Below are 18,568 nucleotides of genomic sequence, written 5' to 3' on the forward strand. Positions count from 1 at the left end.
CAGAAGCGATGTTCTAATTGGATGACCGACATTCAGAAGGCACACTCCTTCTGATTGACTAGCGTTAGTACTTCAAGCTACCACCAGAGTAAATCCGCAACTTGTGTGAAATATACACACTAAGTGTAACTGCCAGTCAGACATTACAAACTTTGTGAGGACTTTCAAAATAACACGTAGTTTACCTCTTATGATCATTCTCAACCATTTTCTGTAGAATCATTTCGAGGACTGGTGTGTAAATCCTCACAATGTAGTCAGGTCCTCGAGATGTTGGTATGCATCCCAAATCAGGTTCTCCCAAGTATACCCCCACCCCCACCCCCACCCCCACCACACCCCGCCCACCCCCCCACCGGCACACATCAACGAGAATTGTCTCAGGTAAACTTCCTGATAAAGTATTATAATCTGATTTGTTAGGGCAGTACGGTGCACACTCTATGCGGTTTATCAGCGGATGACGGGTACAAATGTGATAAGAGATATCAAACCACTGCCAGAATGACAGAATTCGACCCTTCTCAAGTGTAGCTCATGTTATCTTACGGAAGGACAAAGGGTACCCAACCATCAGATGATAATTCACTCTGAAGCAAAACTTTAGCGAGGGCAGTTTAATTGTCAATATAAAATTAAGGAAATATGTTTTAAAGAATTCTTTAAAATTTCTGGGACTGGTTTCATTCTCTGGAATACTAGTTTCCTTGGTAATATGGACTGATGAACTACAATGAGAAACTGAGGAAAAACTTCCTATGAATGTGCTGAAGCAAGAGAAAAGCCGGATAAACGTCATTATCCATGCAAACAAGGTAACTCAGTCTATCATCACGTAATTCCCATATATATATATATAACCATCAGTCTAAAAATGGTTAAGTGCACACAGTCTACGAAACTAGAATGGCCATCTTAACTCTGTTTTAGACAAGCTCCAGCATTCAAAAATAAAATGTTTGACGTTATCAGTCCACTGTGTCGGTGAAGGTAAATGATGGAAATTATATAGCTTGGCCTTCAATGAGGATATGATTTTGATGAGAGAGAGAGAGAGATGAGTGGGTGGGATGGGTGAGAGAACATAAAAACTTAGTCAAATTGTGGGTGTTTCGTCCTTTGCTACAAACCGTACAAGAAAAAATAAAATTAACACAACATTGCAACCAAGAAATGAATACATTCACATACCTTTAATCGTTTTCTGTTCATCCCACCCCTTTGACCAAGAAGAAACGATATACGAGGAATACAGTAATAAAAGAGAAAATCTGTGTCCGTATTGAAGAAAGTATGCTACAATATATTGAAGGACTGTCAAAAATCAATAATTTTGAAAACAAATGTCGGCAATAATTTAGCACACACACACATCAAAGATTTTGCATGACGCATTGGATTCTAATCTAAATACTATAAATACGATTTTTGAAGCCAAAAGAGATTTAACTGAAGTGTGCATACATATATACGTCTATTATATTCTTGTCATTTAGATTTTTATCCGCATTTGATCAGTAGATTATCAATAGAGGTAGAAGTTGCAGATGACTAAATACTTGTTATCTGCGTTATCTGAAATTCGCACATCTTCTACTTGTGATCATCTTATTCTTCAAATCTTTTTGTCGCCAATAATGTTTACTTTACTCGCAAATTGTTGATAATATATAACGTGAACTGGTAAGCAGGTAAATCATGTACATAGCGCTCCGCTATATTCACAAATTCGTGGGAGGGAATCTTTCAGATTATTTAAGGGACGATCAAGAACTCTTACAACATAGTAGGCTTTGCAGTAAAACGATTATCTCACATTACATACCAGCTTTCCAGAAAGGAAATTCGACCTGTACTCAGTTTTGTTTATTTTCTCTAGTTTTTAATGATTCACATATATGTCACGTGAAAATGTGTATAAATAGGGATTTGTTAAATAAATAATTCGTTCGTATTCGGTATCAATCTGTAGGAATCCATGATCAAAGCTTATAGTTGTGTTCTTGACATCATATATAATTCGAGAGGAATTATTTATTTAAAATATTTATTAGAATCACTAAAGTGCTCATTGATTTTTGGACTAGTACATTACTTTGGACTTTTGTGAACATATTTAAAGACAATCGGGATCGTATCTTTGTGTTATACCAGGCAATTCAACACCATTGGAATTCATTCAAAACATTCCATATTTTTGGACTTGTGATAGAACGTTTAGGATTATTTAGGATTTTATTCACGATACTGTGTCTCTTGAATTTGAACTTTGTATTGTGGATAAATAAGTAACATGTTGATTTTACTTTAACTGTTCGTTTTACTTCGTTTCTGTTACATGTTTTAAGACTAGAGCCTCACCATGTGAAGTCTATTTAAAACATGTGCTCGTCGTTGCGTTATTCGCGAACTCGAATTATTAACTTATATGCAATAATTGTTGGTAATTTATTTTATGTCGCCGGTGCAACTAATTATAAATGTTTATTGTAACCTCGTATTAGGGTTGAAGAAACAGTAAAAGTTCCATTCTCATAGAAAACAAGTCATGAGGAATCTTGTCCTCCTTTACCAGCTGAGGGTTTTCCATATTCGCTAGCCAATGTTCCGTTGTGTTAACCCTATCTTAACCTTGGCGGATCGTTCATATATTTCAGAACCTTGTCACAGCAACATCATTAGATTTCATGAGTTGCTTCCCTTATTATGTAATACCAACTAACCAATAGCGTGTAACAATGCTGCAATGTACGTCGACTGAAAATAGTGGAGGCAATAATTCTTTGTACGTTTAACATAGTATGATTATACCAGAGAGAAGCCATTACAGGTGTATTTGAGGAAAAGGATGTATTTGTACAAACACGGATCGGCAGTGGAAAGTTACTTATTTATAAGTCCATTCCAGTTGTGTGCTCTCCTTGTCTTGATCTTGTACAGTTTTCGGATTTGAAGATCTTCATTTTGATTGAATGCGCTGGCTTGCCGTGGCATCAAAAGAAATTGACAGACTCGAAGCATCGAAATAACTTAACGATCCGCCAAGGTGTAGATCGGTTTAACACATCGGAACCTTGGCTAGCGAAGACGAGGGTCTCCCATAAAACCGTTTCGTATCCGGAGTCTGTGGTTCAGACAAAAGTATGTGCTTTGTTTCAGATTCGTGACGTCAGGGGTGATTCGGGTTAAAGATTGGGGACGGAGTATATAAAACTCGACCATAAGGTAGCATTCAAATTGTATCCCTGCAGTCAGAGTCTTTGTGGTACGTAATAATTTCGAGTGCGGGCGTAGGGTGGTATAAATTTAGATAAGGTAATAACACAGAAGATTTGTTTGGATAATGATTATTTTAATCAGATAGTATTTGACACAGACTGGCATTAAGATTTTGAAAAACTTCGATTCATGCTATTTCTCCTCAGACTGATCAATTTGTACGATTGGAAACGTCAGTGATCCAGGAGTAGTACACGACAAGTGTTAGGCAGTGTTGTGCACCGCCGCTATACACTCTAACTAAAACAGGAATAGACCAAATAATTTTCGTCTGCTTAAAAAGTGCGATTCTTAACCGATCTTTCAAAATATATTTCACGGTTCTTGTATTTTTTAAAAAATTCTTTTTGAGCACACGTACCCCGTCTGTTTGAAAAAAAAATGAAGATATTTCATGGTTAGGGTGTATGCAAATCAAAAGATTTTTAGCTAGTAATGCTAATTTTCTTTCATCTAGAATTGCAATATGAATTATTGCACACTGAGAAATATCCATTTATGATATTATATTAACACTGTAATTAAAATCAATGAATTTTGGATTGGACCTATTCAGTCACTCTTCTTTCCTGTTGAGAGTTACTGCAGTAAAAGGTACGGGGCCCCATGTGGCCGAGTGGTCTAAAGCGTTCACCGTTACGGATCACTGCGGTCTCACCTCTGTCTGCGTGGTTTCGAGTCTCGGGCTTAGCCAATGTGGATACGTGAGAAAGCTTGCCAGTTGCCAGTTGTCAATCGTAATCCCGCTCCTCTGCATACCCTTAAAGGCTCCTCTCACAGTTTTACTGACATAGCCTCACACTATGAATGAGAGTGATTGGTGACCGTGGAAAGTTCCACGGGAATAGAACCTTTTACATTTTTCGCTCGCACATTATTTATGAAAGGGTTTGTTCATGTGACTGCGAGATAGAACGTTTTGGCGGTTAAAGTCTACATACTTTCCAATCTGTTCAGATAAGCTCTCAGATGCAGTGCATCATGAACAGACGGTAGCTCTTTGGCTTTTCATCCAAGTCTTCTCTTTCGCTGCGGGGTGAGGGATGTGGAAAGGAGTGTCAGACCTGCTTTGCCAGACGTGTGGTTGGGGAAAGAGACTGCCAAGTGGTGATTGCTGCTTCAATCACATCACAGTTGTTTCTTCACCCTCCAGATATATTCGTTTCTAATGTTTTCTTCATCTCTTTACGTTTCATGCTCACTGCCGCACGAACTCGTTGACATTTTGCAGTCTTCACACTGCCAATATAGAAGCGCTGTTGTTGATTCTATATTCCATTTTGATTTTGACGTTGACAATTCATACTGCTGTTTCGGACACAACATCAGAAACCCAGGATTATATTATTTCAGATAATCGTGAAGTAATCAGAGCGCATTTAAATTATATTTTATTGCATCGTTAGAAGACATTAATGAGTAGGATTTACTTAGTTCCCTCTGAACAACAACTGCAACAGGACTGGATTTATATTGAAATTACAGGTGCACGATATTACCGGTATATTGGTTTATTTCGGTATTTATTTTAGGTGGTACGAATCAGAGTAATTGTTCACTTTAATGGTACTTCGGTAGTTTCCATCTGTAAGGAATCTACTGAAATTCCAGAGCAATATTGTTACAAATTTAAAGATATTAGCAGCATGTTCCATTTTAAAGGACAATATAATTAAACACGTTTATCACTGTCAACAAGCTCTCCCGTGTCAGCAGTGTTTGTCGCTATAGTGTCAACCTAATCATCCAACTTTAGTTCAAGAATTTAGATTGCAATTTATGCAACAATTAATACATAAACATAGCAACTTCATCTAATATAAGGTACTGACCATTTAACTTTCGTTGTGGGTGGGTCGGTTGGTGCGATTTCATTTGTGTCAAGATATCCCATTTTCTTTATCTCAAAATAATTTTTCTTCAGATAATATAATGGTTATAATAAGATATTATCTTGCTATGAATCGGAGCGAGATCTGTTTCAGGATATTGACTCACGCAAATCTTGAAAAATGTGTCAAGCATCTGTCTTAGAACTTTAAATTGTTGTCCCCTAATATAATTGCTGTATACCGTGGTACACATTGTGGTATGTTCAGAAATATCCCGGTATACCGCGGTACAAATCTCTTTCATGGTAACCAGCTCTAATTGCAACCAATTGCACAAAAATCTATGTTGGCGACGGACTAATGAATCTGCAAATTTACCATTAAGTACCAAATTTTCAAAGTAGCTGTAACGGTAACGTACTAAACGCAGCGTACTCTCCCTTGCGTACAGTGAGTCAATTTGAGAGAGATGTATAATTATGACAAGATTTCCCCATAAAACTTTAGAACTTGATATTTCTTCTCAAGCAACCAAATGGAAACAGTACGGCCGAGATATGGGACTCAAGTCAACAAAGGTGGAGAAGGTATGGATGAAATATGATACTGAAGTTAACCAAGGTGGAGAAGGTACGGGCGAAATATAATACTTAAGTCAACTAAGGTATAGAAGGTACGGGCGAAATATGATACTAAAGTCAACTAGGGCGGAGAATGTACGGATGAAATAATATACTTGTGCCAATTTCAAAACCACCTATGATAATGAATGTGGTTGCTTGACCAAGAAATACATTGCGATTAGAGACTAATATCGGAGTTAGAACTAAACCCTAATTTTTAAAAATTTCATTAATTGGATTGAACTATACATAATGACTATCGTAAGTATTTTTTCTATAACTGCCGTTCTATAGCTAGAAATATCCAAAGTTGGAAGAGGTTTATGCCATATATCTGACATCTTTTGTTTTTAGGAAGAGTTGTAGATGTTGGACAGTGAGTTAGACAGTCTTTTATTAGTGCATGAGGACTTTGATGAATCAGGTGTATCATCGATCATTGTTTAAAGACATACGCAGAGGTAAGACTAAATAAGGTTTTCGGTGTATTATATCGTAGTTCTCTTGCAAAGATTATATAAATACAACTCCACGATGATCCCAGATCATTTGGTGTTACTGTTAAGGCGCAATTCCTCTTTGCTTTGTTTGTAAATGCCTATTTACCTTGTAATCTTGTTAAAAATGTTGTCGATTAATTGGGTAAATTAACTCTATTATAGAAAACTAGTACACCACATGTTTATATCTCAGGAAATATGAATGTCAATATTCTCAGATCCACTCCCATTGCAGGTGGGCATCTCTAATTGTGTGATAAGTTTGGTTTTGTCATATTGGACTTACAAATACAATAAATACAGTTGGCCATACAAGAAATGTTTACTTTTCTCAGTGCCTCACACATAACTGACTCATTTCTCTACACAATCTGCTCATTGCCTTGTAAGTGATAAGATGGTAACTCCTACCTTACTGCGGTTCGCCCTGCTTTAATAACTAGAAATGCTGACCAACTTCCCGGTCTTGATTCATGCGTACATGAACCCTTACTTTTGAAGCATAAAATTATGGGTCAAACCTCATTGCCGACAAAAACTGAATTATACCAAATAAAAAATATGCATTACTATTAAAATTGATTGAGATCTGATGATGTGTAGCAGTCTTTAATGACCATGGCTGTACTAACCTCGTGCCTATGAAATAGATCAATGGATTTGACTCGCAGTAACATCTTTGTCCAGCTCTGGTACTTAGAGAGGAAATTCAAACCTGGTCACTGTTTTTATACCGGGTTGGAGTGACTGTCATAGAAACTGTCAGATGATCTTATCGGGCGTGATACCACTAAATGCTTACCTTATAGGGTGTATGACAGGGACCAGATGCCCAAACTAGAGCTCATTTTAAGTATGCCCTTAGACTTCATAAGCAGGAAGAATTAAAACAGTGCAAATACCCTTACAAATAAATTTGACAATTTAGACCAGTATGACACAAGTTGGGATTGGATCTAACGAAAACACCCAACAAGATTACTTGAATGAGATGTTTATGTATAATACAATTGAATGATTAACGAATCTGACACTGTTCATGCGAACAAAATCCAACGAATCGAACAAAACAATACATTTATTACATAAATACGTTGAAAATCTTGGAATCACACATGATCTCATATGTCAACCGACATTATCAGTGTATGAAACTGAATAATGTGTGGTTCATATACAGGTGTGATGGACGCATGACTGAGTTTCACATATATAGTGACATGAATTTGATTGATTTTCACAAATATAATGACATTGAGCGTTAGGTTTCTCGTGTCATCATGTCAATGTTCATCAGATATTTCCAACTCTACAGCTCCTGTCAAATGATTAAGGAACGACCTTGTTTGGTCCTTTCCTCACAAACTGCTGAAGAATTCATTGAGAACATCATTGGCCAGCAGAAACGTTGGTCTAGGACCTTTAGCCCATCACACTGAGTAAACCAATACCGTCTTTAGAACCAGCGTCACAAGCGACATTACACAAAACCCCAGAGTTCGACAATTCCCAGTGGCATCTAAAAATATAAAACATGAACCTTGTAATACATGAAACATGTTCAAGAATGAATACAACGATATAATTACGCATGTGCTCACATAAATTAACATCGTTACACAGTAAATTACGTTAAAAGAACGACTGTATAATATTATTGTTATTTGTTATAATAATTACGTTCTTGCATGAATTTGTCTCCGAAAGAATAATCGCACTGAATTATAAGAAATCGAACATTTCTCTTCATTTCATGCGTACAACATACAATTGAATTTATTTATTTATTTATTGATATGATCTCTTGCAAATGGACAAAGCCAGTTACTGAAGCAATCCAAAGCGACGGATAAAATGAAATTACAGTTCCTTTTATATGGTATCTCTCAAGGTAATTATCTTCACTTCTTCCCTGTCTACCTGTCTGTCTCAAATGAGTGCACAAGGTAATTAACTCCAATTACTTCGGAACGATATACATTTTTATGTGCTGTTAAATATCCCACCACATCTCTCTCACCTTACATCTACTTTTTTTCTGTTCCTGAATACAAATATGCTATGTTTTTGGTCTGCACGTTGATGGAGGTCAACCACTAAAGGCAACGAGTCTACACATTGCTGTTTGCAATCTTTGAAATCATTCTTAGCAAAAGAAAACGACAGGCATTTATTTTCCTTTTACTGTATTTTGAATTCGAGAGTCCTTGAATATACATGCTCAATTTTACATCGGCACTATCTATGAACTTCTGTATAAAGTGAGAAGAAAAAAAATCAGGCTGATAAAAATTACAGTACTTACACTTTACAACAGAAAGACTTCAAGTATATTCTTTGGAAACAAATTGAGAAGAGATGGATAATAGCTAACCTAGACACAATATTTGTCGCATGAAGGAAATATAACTGTCTGTTCGAGTTCGAACCAGTCGTGAAGTAATCAATCTTCTGATTTCTGCTTGCATAGAGCTAGTTCTGGAGGAAAACAGTATTCTTCCTTCTGCATGCATAGAACCAGTCCTGGAAGTAATCAATATTCTGCAGGAATACAAGGACTGTGGATTGGTCTAAAACGATTGCCATTACCGATCACTGCCATCTGATCTCAATCTGCATGGATGGGTTGGAGTGGGTATGTGAGAGTGTCGTCGGTAGGTTCCTGCATGGGTTTGAGTGGGTATGTGAGAGTGTTGTCTTTAGGTTCCTGCATGGATTGGAGTGGGTATGTGAGAGTCTTGTCTTTAGGTTCCTGCATGGGTTTGAGTGGGTATGTGAGAGTGTTGTCTTTAGGTTCCTGCATTGGTTTGAGTGGGTATGTGAGAGTGATGTCTTTAAGTTCCTGCATGGGTTGGAGTGGGTATGTGAGAGTGTTGTCGGTAGGTTCCTGCATGGGCTTGAGTGGGTATGTGAGAGTGATGTCTTTAAGTTCCTGCATGGGTTGGAGTGGGTATGTGAGAGTGTTGTCGGTAGGTTCCTGCATGGGTTTGAGTGGGTATGTGAGAGTGTTGTCGGTAGGTTCCTGCGGTTCGGTGGTTCTTACCGACATTTTTCCGGGTTCTTTCTCCACCAATTATACTGACCGCCATGTATATAATATCTTGCGCTGAAAATGGCGTAAAGCGCATAAACAACACCAGGATGCATAAAACTAATCCCGAAAGTAATCAGCATTTTGCCTTCTGTTCGATAGATTGTTAAATTTAGATGTCACAATTTGAAAAGAAAAAACATGAAATATTGCGTATTCAGTTACAGCACTTTTTTTATTCCTGACTTCTCTCTCTCGCTCTCCCTTCTCCCTCCTTGATGTTATATTACATGATCGTGGAAAAAATTCCGTGAAATTTTTGTTGGTAAAATAGAGGTAGCCGTAATCATATTTGTGTTGCATTCATTTGCGAGAGTTGAGATAAATGAACTCCATCTCGGTTGTTTTATTTTATATCAGTTTTGGCCTCGGTCAATGGCGTGACGAACGGAACACTTTGCAGAACATGTAAGTGTCTAAACTATTTTATTTAATAACAAATAGAGTATTTAATTAACTATAGTGTCCGTAATGCTTTGTCTCATTTACGCATCAGTGAAGTTCTGTTTTAGTTGTATTTCTACAGTATTACATATTCGCTAGAACGTTTACAATGAGATTTTTATGCACATTTATGCTTATATGTTTGTAGTCCACGTGCGTCCACGGTGACGTTTTCTTGTTATGAATTGGGACCTGAGCTGCAGTGTTGGGAGCTCGGAGACAGTTTGATATACACAGGCAACCATTTATTCTATTTCCACTGCATGTAAATCAGTTACCTGTTTTGGGTCGTTAGCGCCCCGGTTCCATATCTACACATGAATTTGTCGGTGGCTTTCCATTACAACAAGTACTAATTCGAACGCAGCCATGATAATCGTTTTATCTTCAAAAGACACAAAATATTGTTTTGCAATTGTGCAGAGGCTGTTTATTCCACCGAGAGAATTTCTGAATAGATGATTATTCGTCAATGCAGCCATCCGGAAATTATTGCGTCAACAGTGACTATCAATATAAGCAAATCCGACTGGTGTACCGATGATAGTTGATGTAGGCACAATTCCAGCAGCACCTCGGTCAACTGGTGATCGCGTGATGATTTCGTAAATAGTACCCACGATCACACACATTTATTTTGCTTTCGGGAGTAAATCTCTATTATTCGTGATTTTATCTACCAGCTGTTGTTCCGGTTTGATTATTTTTATAGTGTCTGTAACTTTGATGGTCCGTCACATTTCTTCTATTATACAGTAATCGTGAAGTACAAATGCTTGACAGACTATCCTAGTTCGGGTGTAATACACATATAATTAATTGCCTTTCTTCACTGGAACGACTGCCATACAATTGTAAAAACATCTTCCTGAAAATTGTTGTCTTCAGCGATTGTGAGTTTCTGGGGTTTAGCAGAACGTTTATTTAGAGACAAATAAATTACTCCGGTCTTTGGTGTGAGCAACGATTCTTCTTGCTATTCCTCAGGAAGTATTATACCAGCAAGCGTATTGTTAATAACATTCGAGATATTTCTTTGCTTAGTTGAGTCAATGTGAGTTTTTTTTAACGTAATCGACGGCTAATGTAACCGGGTTAGTGAATTCCACTCTATCATTGTAGAAATAATCCAATGGTGTTTTTAAGCCTGGCAGATAGCATATATTCGTCGACAAGTGGAACAAAATTGCTATCAATGTTGGCAGCCACTGTCATCTGGTCTAACAATCTGTCTGTTAATTCCGCAACATCGTCAGCGCGTGCGTGTTGAGAATCCAAGACGCATATGTAACAATAACTATTAAACACAATAACCAAGAACGATTAAGTATCCTTCCGGATAGACTTTGGATACTCCATTGATGCTGATATGATATATGTGAATAATTCTGAAACAATGCCGATTCGATCGATATGGCATACTGGTACACAATAAACCGAAACGACGCTAATCACTTATATAAGCAACCGACAGGCTGGCACCTCTGATTTCCTCATTTCAGTGATTTCGGCCAGATTGTTTCGTTATGGCTCCTCGCGACTTCAAGCATCATCGTTGATACCCTCGATGACTATTTTCACTTTACCGATTTGGTCGTGAAATACACAAAGCTCACCTTATTCGATATTAATAAAGAAACGGCGTGTAAATTAAATCAAATCGGCTTTGGTAGCGAAGCTAGTCAGGTCTACGCTTCCGCGTTGGGTCGGTGGTCTTTCGCGTATGAAAATATATCAACATACGGTTCGTATATGGTTCAATGCATTAATAAGTGATTGCGGCTCCGGGCTGACCGCGAGCGCATGGAGTGCTTTAACAACTAGACGGTACATATTGGGCCTTTCATCCGAGTTTGTAACCGTAGCGTTAAATAAGAAAGAGGTGGCGTGCCGTCGCTCCGGAAATGTCAATGTAAATAGTCAACAACTAGACGTGGCAGTGAAAGCCTGTATGAGTCAAACTTCAAAGATGTGGAAGTGTTATCATCTATTCGACCCAGTAAGTTCCAGGTCACATTGTCGAATCCAGGTTAACGATGCCTGGTTTCCCACTTGGGTCAGATGATCATCTACGCATGCTCATCTCGCATAAAAAAAACAACTCGGAAATTTGATTTTTTTGTTATTGCGAGGATCTAAATTGGGTTATGAACTCGCTTTCCTTAATGTCAACGGCAAAACCACAACCGAAGACATTTTGGAGTGTTCACGGGTAGACAAAGACTTCTGTGAGGGCATTTTGTAGTCGTCCCTGGAAATCTAAGACGTATTCCTTTTTATATTCGTCTATGAGATGCTATGTAGCCATGAACCACCTTTTTCAGAGCCATGCCAGATGCATTTCCGACGGTCCCGAACGCAGCTGCCAGCATGGTTGGAAACGCCGTGAGAATTGGAAATATTCCACCGATTGTTTTGCATTTGTATCATCACTGAATTTAATAACTTCAGTGTCATCGAGGTGTATTTTTCTTTGACCGTCTTGAGCTGATATAGTTTTGTTTGGGTCAGTCACAGTGTGAGTCCGCAATCGGTTTTAATTGCATTCTTTATTTTCGCAAGCTTATTTTGAATAAGTTCAGCATTAACTTGGTGATATGATATTATTTTTAATAATACTGTTTAATTACAACAGCTGCACGTTTGTGTAAAAGTACTGGATGTGCACAAGAGAGTCAATCATTCTCTTCTGGCCGTCAATACTCTTCCAAAACAGTATCTTATAAGAGAGAATCACAATAATACATCTGTATTTGGGAACGACAACGATGCCGCATGTAACCTCGAAATGCAAATCCACCTCGGGGTTCCGATGCGTTGTGACATAGCCGCAATCGCTAGAATATGCATCCAGTGTTCACTTTCTTTGAAACCTCCAGTTCTATCGCAGGAGCACCAAACTCCAGGTTAAAAAATACAGTCGGTAGAAATATCGGTTAATGTAACAATGTGCTCCTGATACGTCTTTGAAAGATTATATTGTTTCTTTTGGATCTATTTGACGAATCGATATGACACATTCAACTAAATAGTGATTTTATCGTTTTGTGACGTGACAAAAATACCGTTCTACTGGTAATTCCGTTCCTGCATAGCACACTATATGTATCAAACTGGTGTATAATGCCATTGCATAATATGCAATTGCAATCCATTATTACGGAATCAAGTAAATATCGACAGTTCACAGCACTGCAGCTCCCAATCTATGACAAGCAAAGCTTCCACGTTTCCTCACATGGGCTACAATCACATATGCACACGTGTGCAAAAATCCTCAGTGGAACAAATTATGAGGAATCCCTAAGACGTTTTGGGCCTGGCGGCAGAAATCGATTTGACTGTCTCAAATTCAATTATATACGAACTTCGTGCTATACTGCAAGTTTGTGAGACTAAATAAGTGTCTTTAAAAAAATTACAGTTAATATTATTTGACTACAATAATTATACAAACGTCTGTTTTTGGTAACATGTTCGAATTTGAATTTAATTTCCCACTTATCCACCCATGTATATGCATCGATCCATACACCCGATTAAAGATATTCGCCCGAAAGTTTAGTTACCAAATAAATATAACTGTATTCTTTAGAATATACATTGAAATTAGGATGAAAGGTGTTAATGCGATAAAAACATTTTTTCCATGCACAGCTTTAGGTTCCACAAAGAAATACTACTTATCGGGAGATGACATCATCATCTCGTGTACATCTAAGGATTCTTCTGTAAATGCAAAAGACTTGTTCTTCCGTAACAAAGATGGGCAATTCCTTTCACCGTCCTCCATAGTCAACGGTACGACGGTCGAGCTTCTGGTAAAAAATGCTCGAAAAGAAGATGGTGGAACTTATATATGTTACCATAGCGACTGTACGTTATCATTCGATAGTTGGAAAACAATTCTAGTTGGAGGTATCTATCAGCCGTTTATGATTTTAAATTTGAGATCTTTGATGTAGAATGATATCCTTGACAACTGTACAAAAATTTGCAAAGGTTGCCTTAACTCAGTTACATATTATCGGAAAAAGATTTGATTGGTCGTAAAAATCAGAACCATTCATATCTGAACATAAGGTGGCGCTCTAATGTTCCATATTTTGTGTAAAGAGGAAAACAATTTCCCCTGGTTTCCTCACTGTTTATAATGGCTATTTTTAACAAGACCTTGTGTATCTTAGGTATTGTTGAAATAATCTTTAATTCCCTTTATTTTGGCATTTGATTGATGGGTTTAATGTGGCTTATGGATTAGACATCATGACCTTGCTTCAGATGTGCATCTCTCCAAAATATTATTTGCACTGCTTGGTCATTTTCACTTTCTGGACTTTTTTTAACATCATATATTTGGTAATTCATTCTTTGCACTGTTAGAAGTTGGTATTTTCTAGTCTGGCAAATTTCATTTTCCCTATTTTAATGGCTGCAAAAGCAGCGTGCTTAGATCATGTACAATTTCCATAAGCACAATATCGAAAGAAATTTCAGTCACAGTACATGAAAGTAACATCGAGATATACATACATTTTCTCCATTGGGAATGTTGCAATTGTAAACAACTTCACCTTACACCGAGAACTCTCACAGAAATTCATAATGTGTGTAGAGCGCCGCCTAAGAGACAAATAATGGATAACATAGAACACAGCAATCTTAACGCACATCCAGCGCAAAAAATAACATCTTCTTTGAAACAGATAAAATAGCGCTTAAACACAAGATCATCTTGTTTAAATGAAATAATGCCTTTTTAACCAAGATATTATATTGCATAAATTAAATAATATCTCGTTTTAACAAAATATTATAAGAAAGATATTATCTTGTTTAAATGAAATATTATCTTGTTTAAATGAAATAATATCTTGCTTAAGAGAAATAATATCTTGTTTAAACAAGATATTATTTCGCTACTATCATGCAGTGGTCGTGTAGCAGTGGCAACCTAGATGCCTATATTTCTGTCCCAGATTGGGCGGGGGGTGGGGGATGAGGGAGTGGGACTGGGTGTTTCGAAGTCAATCAAAACTTATAAATCCCATGACTACTTGATTAGAAATCACACATACAAAAACACATGGTATTCCTGGTTCAGCCCCTGTTGTTATGACCAGTATCTTACAATCAGCAAGAACAGAGTCTGGAGCTGTTAGTATGAAATTGGACATGGTAGCCCCCTCTAGGTTCAACATGGAATCATTGCAGTTGCGATCTCAGATTTTTAGATTGGATTTAGTGTAGTTTAAACAACTCGCATCCACTTTTGATGACCACATGAACGTAACAAGTTGCACTGTCGACTCTAGCAGGTTTCATTTTTTAAAAATTCTATTAATTCCAGATTTGCCGCAGCAGCCAGTCGATTTCGAGTGCATCTCTTTCAATTTCTTCAGCATGTCGTGCAGCTGGATATCAAATGACACTTTAACTTCATGGAAACTTGAATACAATATAAATAAGTCGTTGTAGGTATTTTGATTTCATTTTCATGAATGTAATTTGTAAGGCCACGATCCATTCCACTACATGCTGAGTTCCAAGTTTACGGATAGTTTTTTCAAAATTATTTTATTACATTGCTTTTTAAGTTAAAATTTGATTCCCGCACATAAAACGATTGATTTATTTATTCCTTTTTATTCTGTTAATGACCTAGGCTAGATGTCGTAAAATTGTGATTGCAAAACAGGAAGTAGCACATTTGTTCACCTTCATCGCATCTAGGTTGGGTTAATAATCTTCGGGTTAAAAATCTTGAAAAGATATACAATATAATGTATCGATGTATCCGTCTGTTAATCAAGGGCACCACCTCCATTCCATTATATCCTGATTAGAACTTGATTTCTTGTCTGTGCAGTAACATTGATAAGCCCTTGACCCATGTAAATATTACACTTTGATTAAGATGACTAACTGAAAGGCCTCTCCAAATATCTTAATGCAAAATATACAATGGTTCAAAAAAATATTGACTTTCCAGTTTCTGACATCATTTGTATGTATATTTTGTTAAAGAGAATGGAAGTGCTGTCCATCGTATTCACAGCAAAACAGAGACTGCTCCTTCCTCTCTTCGCCAAGGTGTGATTTTCCGAGTTATCCGGATTTCATTCAGTATGAGGAATATCAAGTTAGTATTTCTAATTGAGGTGTTAAGACGTCTGAAAGTAATTATTTGATTTAAAGACACAACGGTGAATTTTGCGTTAAAGAAATTGTCAAACGTGCAGCTATCTCAAGTGTTTCCTTTATCATTATATACCTTTATCATAATATACTTCCACCGCTCAATGCTAAGAACTAGTGCTCCAACTGAAACAGGCAACGACTTCTTGATGATCTGTTTTATTCCGAGTATGTAACCCAATTATTTTCAATTTGGCTTGTACAAAAACAGACTGAAGCTAAATTTCAATACAACAAAAGCTCGTGTCTACGTAATCACATATAAAATTGTGAATGTTTTCATGCATTAGCTTAATTATTTGCCATTTATACTTAGGTTAGCACACGCGCTGGTTATAAACGTCGGTTGAGAGCACTTCCTGACACTTCAAGTATTTGATATCATATAGATGTATATACGCTATTATTAACAAAGCTTCACATAGGAAATAGTTAAATCAGTCGCAGAATAAAAGAGCACATCGCAATTGGAACGTCGCTTAGCAATTTAATTCAAGTGGAGAAATAACGAAGGAAATAGTTGTCGGAATACATATATTTTTGATACGCTTAACCATTCGTTACCAGCGGATTTCACCACAAACGTTGCGACAGAAAGGCTTGTTTCCTACCGCCGCCTTGTTGTTTCATGAGAACAAAAGTAGTTCTCAATATAGTTCTTAAAGGCAGCAAATTCCATTCGTGGTTTGTTGTTTTTAGTTATTCATCTTGGCAGGAAAAGGCCGATGATCATCCAGGTACAGCAATCCACTGATCCAAGTTATCAATGTAACAGATCAGCAAGCGGGTCTAGCCGATTTTGAGCGCGAGTAGAATGATAATAGCATTTGTTGTATTTTTGTTACAGATCTAGCTCAAAGCCTTCTATCCTCCAATGACTTCGTGCTCATATCACACACGCACATATGCGAACCCACTAAAGTTACCCACAAACCCCATGATAGTTACTATGACGCGTACATGCCAGAGCTAGGTGATATTGGGCAGAAGATCTCAACTTAGATCAATAGTTAACAAAACCGCCATTATGACACTACCCATTACACGTGTATGAGATTGTCCGGCGACATTACAAGTAAAAAATACAAGTACAAGTAAATATATGTACAGTCCACTGTGCTGTTCACAATCACAATATCGACGAATAATCCACTGTCCACCCCCGCGTTTTCTGATCGCCGCCTGCGCCACAACAGTTTATTGTACTACTAATATATACGTTTCTGAAACTGTCCGTCCATGTCAGCAGTACAAGTTTTGGTTTGGGCGTGAGTACTGCACGTACATGGTCCACGCCCATGTCAACGGTTGACTGTTTAATCCCACGATTGTGTATCATACTTGTTACTATACTACTATATACACGTCTATGAGATTGTCACATAAACATGGTATACTTGACAAGTACATACAAGATGACACACGCGAATACATATGTGAATCCATATGCGAAAATATACGTGAATTTACATGGTTCCCATGAATGCTCATGTGGTAAACAAACCGACCACTTTTACTGGATTAGCATTACACACAACTGACGTAGTTCTCAGTCATCAGTGCAGTAGTTGCTGTATCTTGTATACAGATGTATTAAACATTTCCTGTGTGCTGTTCAAATCTCAAAGAATAGATCGATATTTCTTGACTTAACCAAGAAACGTGTATTTTGGTATATATATTGTTTCAAAACGGCATTGTACGGTTCATGTCTTTATTCGAGAGTCAGGAAAATTGATGATTGTCAATATGAAAACTTCTTAAATTGTTGCTAATGGTAGAACTTACAATATCTGAAAGACTTAGAATTGTTATTCCATTCATGAATTGCATTTAATAAGTTATTGAATAGTAATTCAAACTGGCGTTGTTTTCACACTGACTTATGGGTGCACCTATGCTTCACCACAAACCCATTAACTTCAAATATATGAGTTCTTTTAGTTACTTGTTTCCTGTTCTCGGTGAGCTAATCAATTACCGTTTTATACTTCCAATTGGGACATTGCAAGTTCGAATAACACACACGGAAAATAATATTTTACTGTAATAATTTGTATTTGCATTAAAATAAAGTAAATCTGACTACGTAAGGTTTCCGCCAATTATAATGAAGAGGCACGTATACTTTTCTTTTAGACGTAATTTGGTTTGAAACAGCTACTGAGCCTACTAGTTTGTCATTGGCTCTCTAAGGGATCATCTGGGGTTACAAATTCAAACCGACGTAATTTACATTAACTACACACAGATTTTGATCGCAAGAACTTCGCGATTAACAACTAACAAGCGGCAGCGTGCATAAAATCTCAAAGAAATACCGAGAGAAGACTGTGTCTTTATATATATATATATATATATATATATATATATATATATATATGCTATACATCAATTTACATTTAACATGGCATCATAAAAAAGAAAAATCGAAAATGCTTTCGCCGGCATTGACTTCTCCGCGCAGGAAAAGCCCAGTGCTTGCAGCGCAGCTTGAAGTTATTGAGAGGTGGTGAGACACAACCCCTGATTTTTTTTACTCCGTCGATACAAACTCGGCTGGACGGCCTGATATGTGGACATTTTGTTTTTAAAGAGTTG

The 18,568-nt window shown here is 37.2% G+C and overlaps 1 protein-coding gene across 6 annotated transcripts in view; it reads left to right on the forward strand.

Moving 5' to 3' along the window:
* Positions 1-608: 608 nt before the first annotated feature.
* LOC149807175 (uncharacterized) overlaps positions 609-18,568 on the forward strand; it is a 44,914-nt gene continuing 26,954 nt past the window's right edge. Inside the window, exons 1-7 of one of the 6 annotated variants that reach the window (XM_089963111.1) lie at positions 609-815; positions 6,089-6,195; positions 8,059-8,125; positions 9,686-9,733; positions 13,427-13,687; positions 15,120-15,243; positions 15,797-15,911. In XM_089963111.1, the coding sequence (XP_089819237.1) occupies positions 8,089-8,125; positions 9,686-9,733; positions 13,427-13,687; positions 15,120-15,243; positions 15,797-15,911 (585 nt within the window). In that variant the 5' untranslated portion in view covers positions 609-815; positions 6,089-6,195; positions 8,059-8,088. Of the gene's footprint in view, positions 816-3,176; positions 3,266-6,088; positions 6,196-8,054; positions 8,126-9,685; positions 9,734-13,426; positions 13,688-15,117; positions 15,244-15,796; positions 15,912-18,568 lie in introns of those variants that run through there. The other 5 variants (XM_089963099.1, XM_089963107.1, XM_089963121.1 and 2 more) reach the window with 5 other exon arrangements.

This window comes from Sinohyriopsis cumingii, chromosome 1, assembly GCF_028554795.1.
Source record: "Sinohyriopsis cumingii isolate HCF-2022 chromosome 1, ASM2855479v2, whole genome shotgun sequence".
In the NCBI taxonomy this organism is placed as follows: domain Eukaryota; kingdom Metazoa; phylum Mollusca; class Bivalvia; order Unionida; family Unionidae; genus Sinohyriopsis; species Sinohyriopsis cumingii.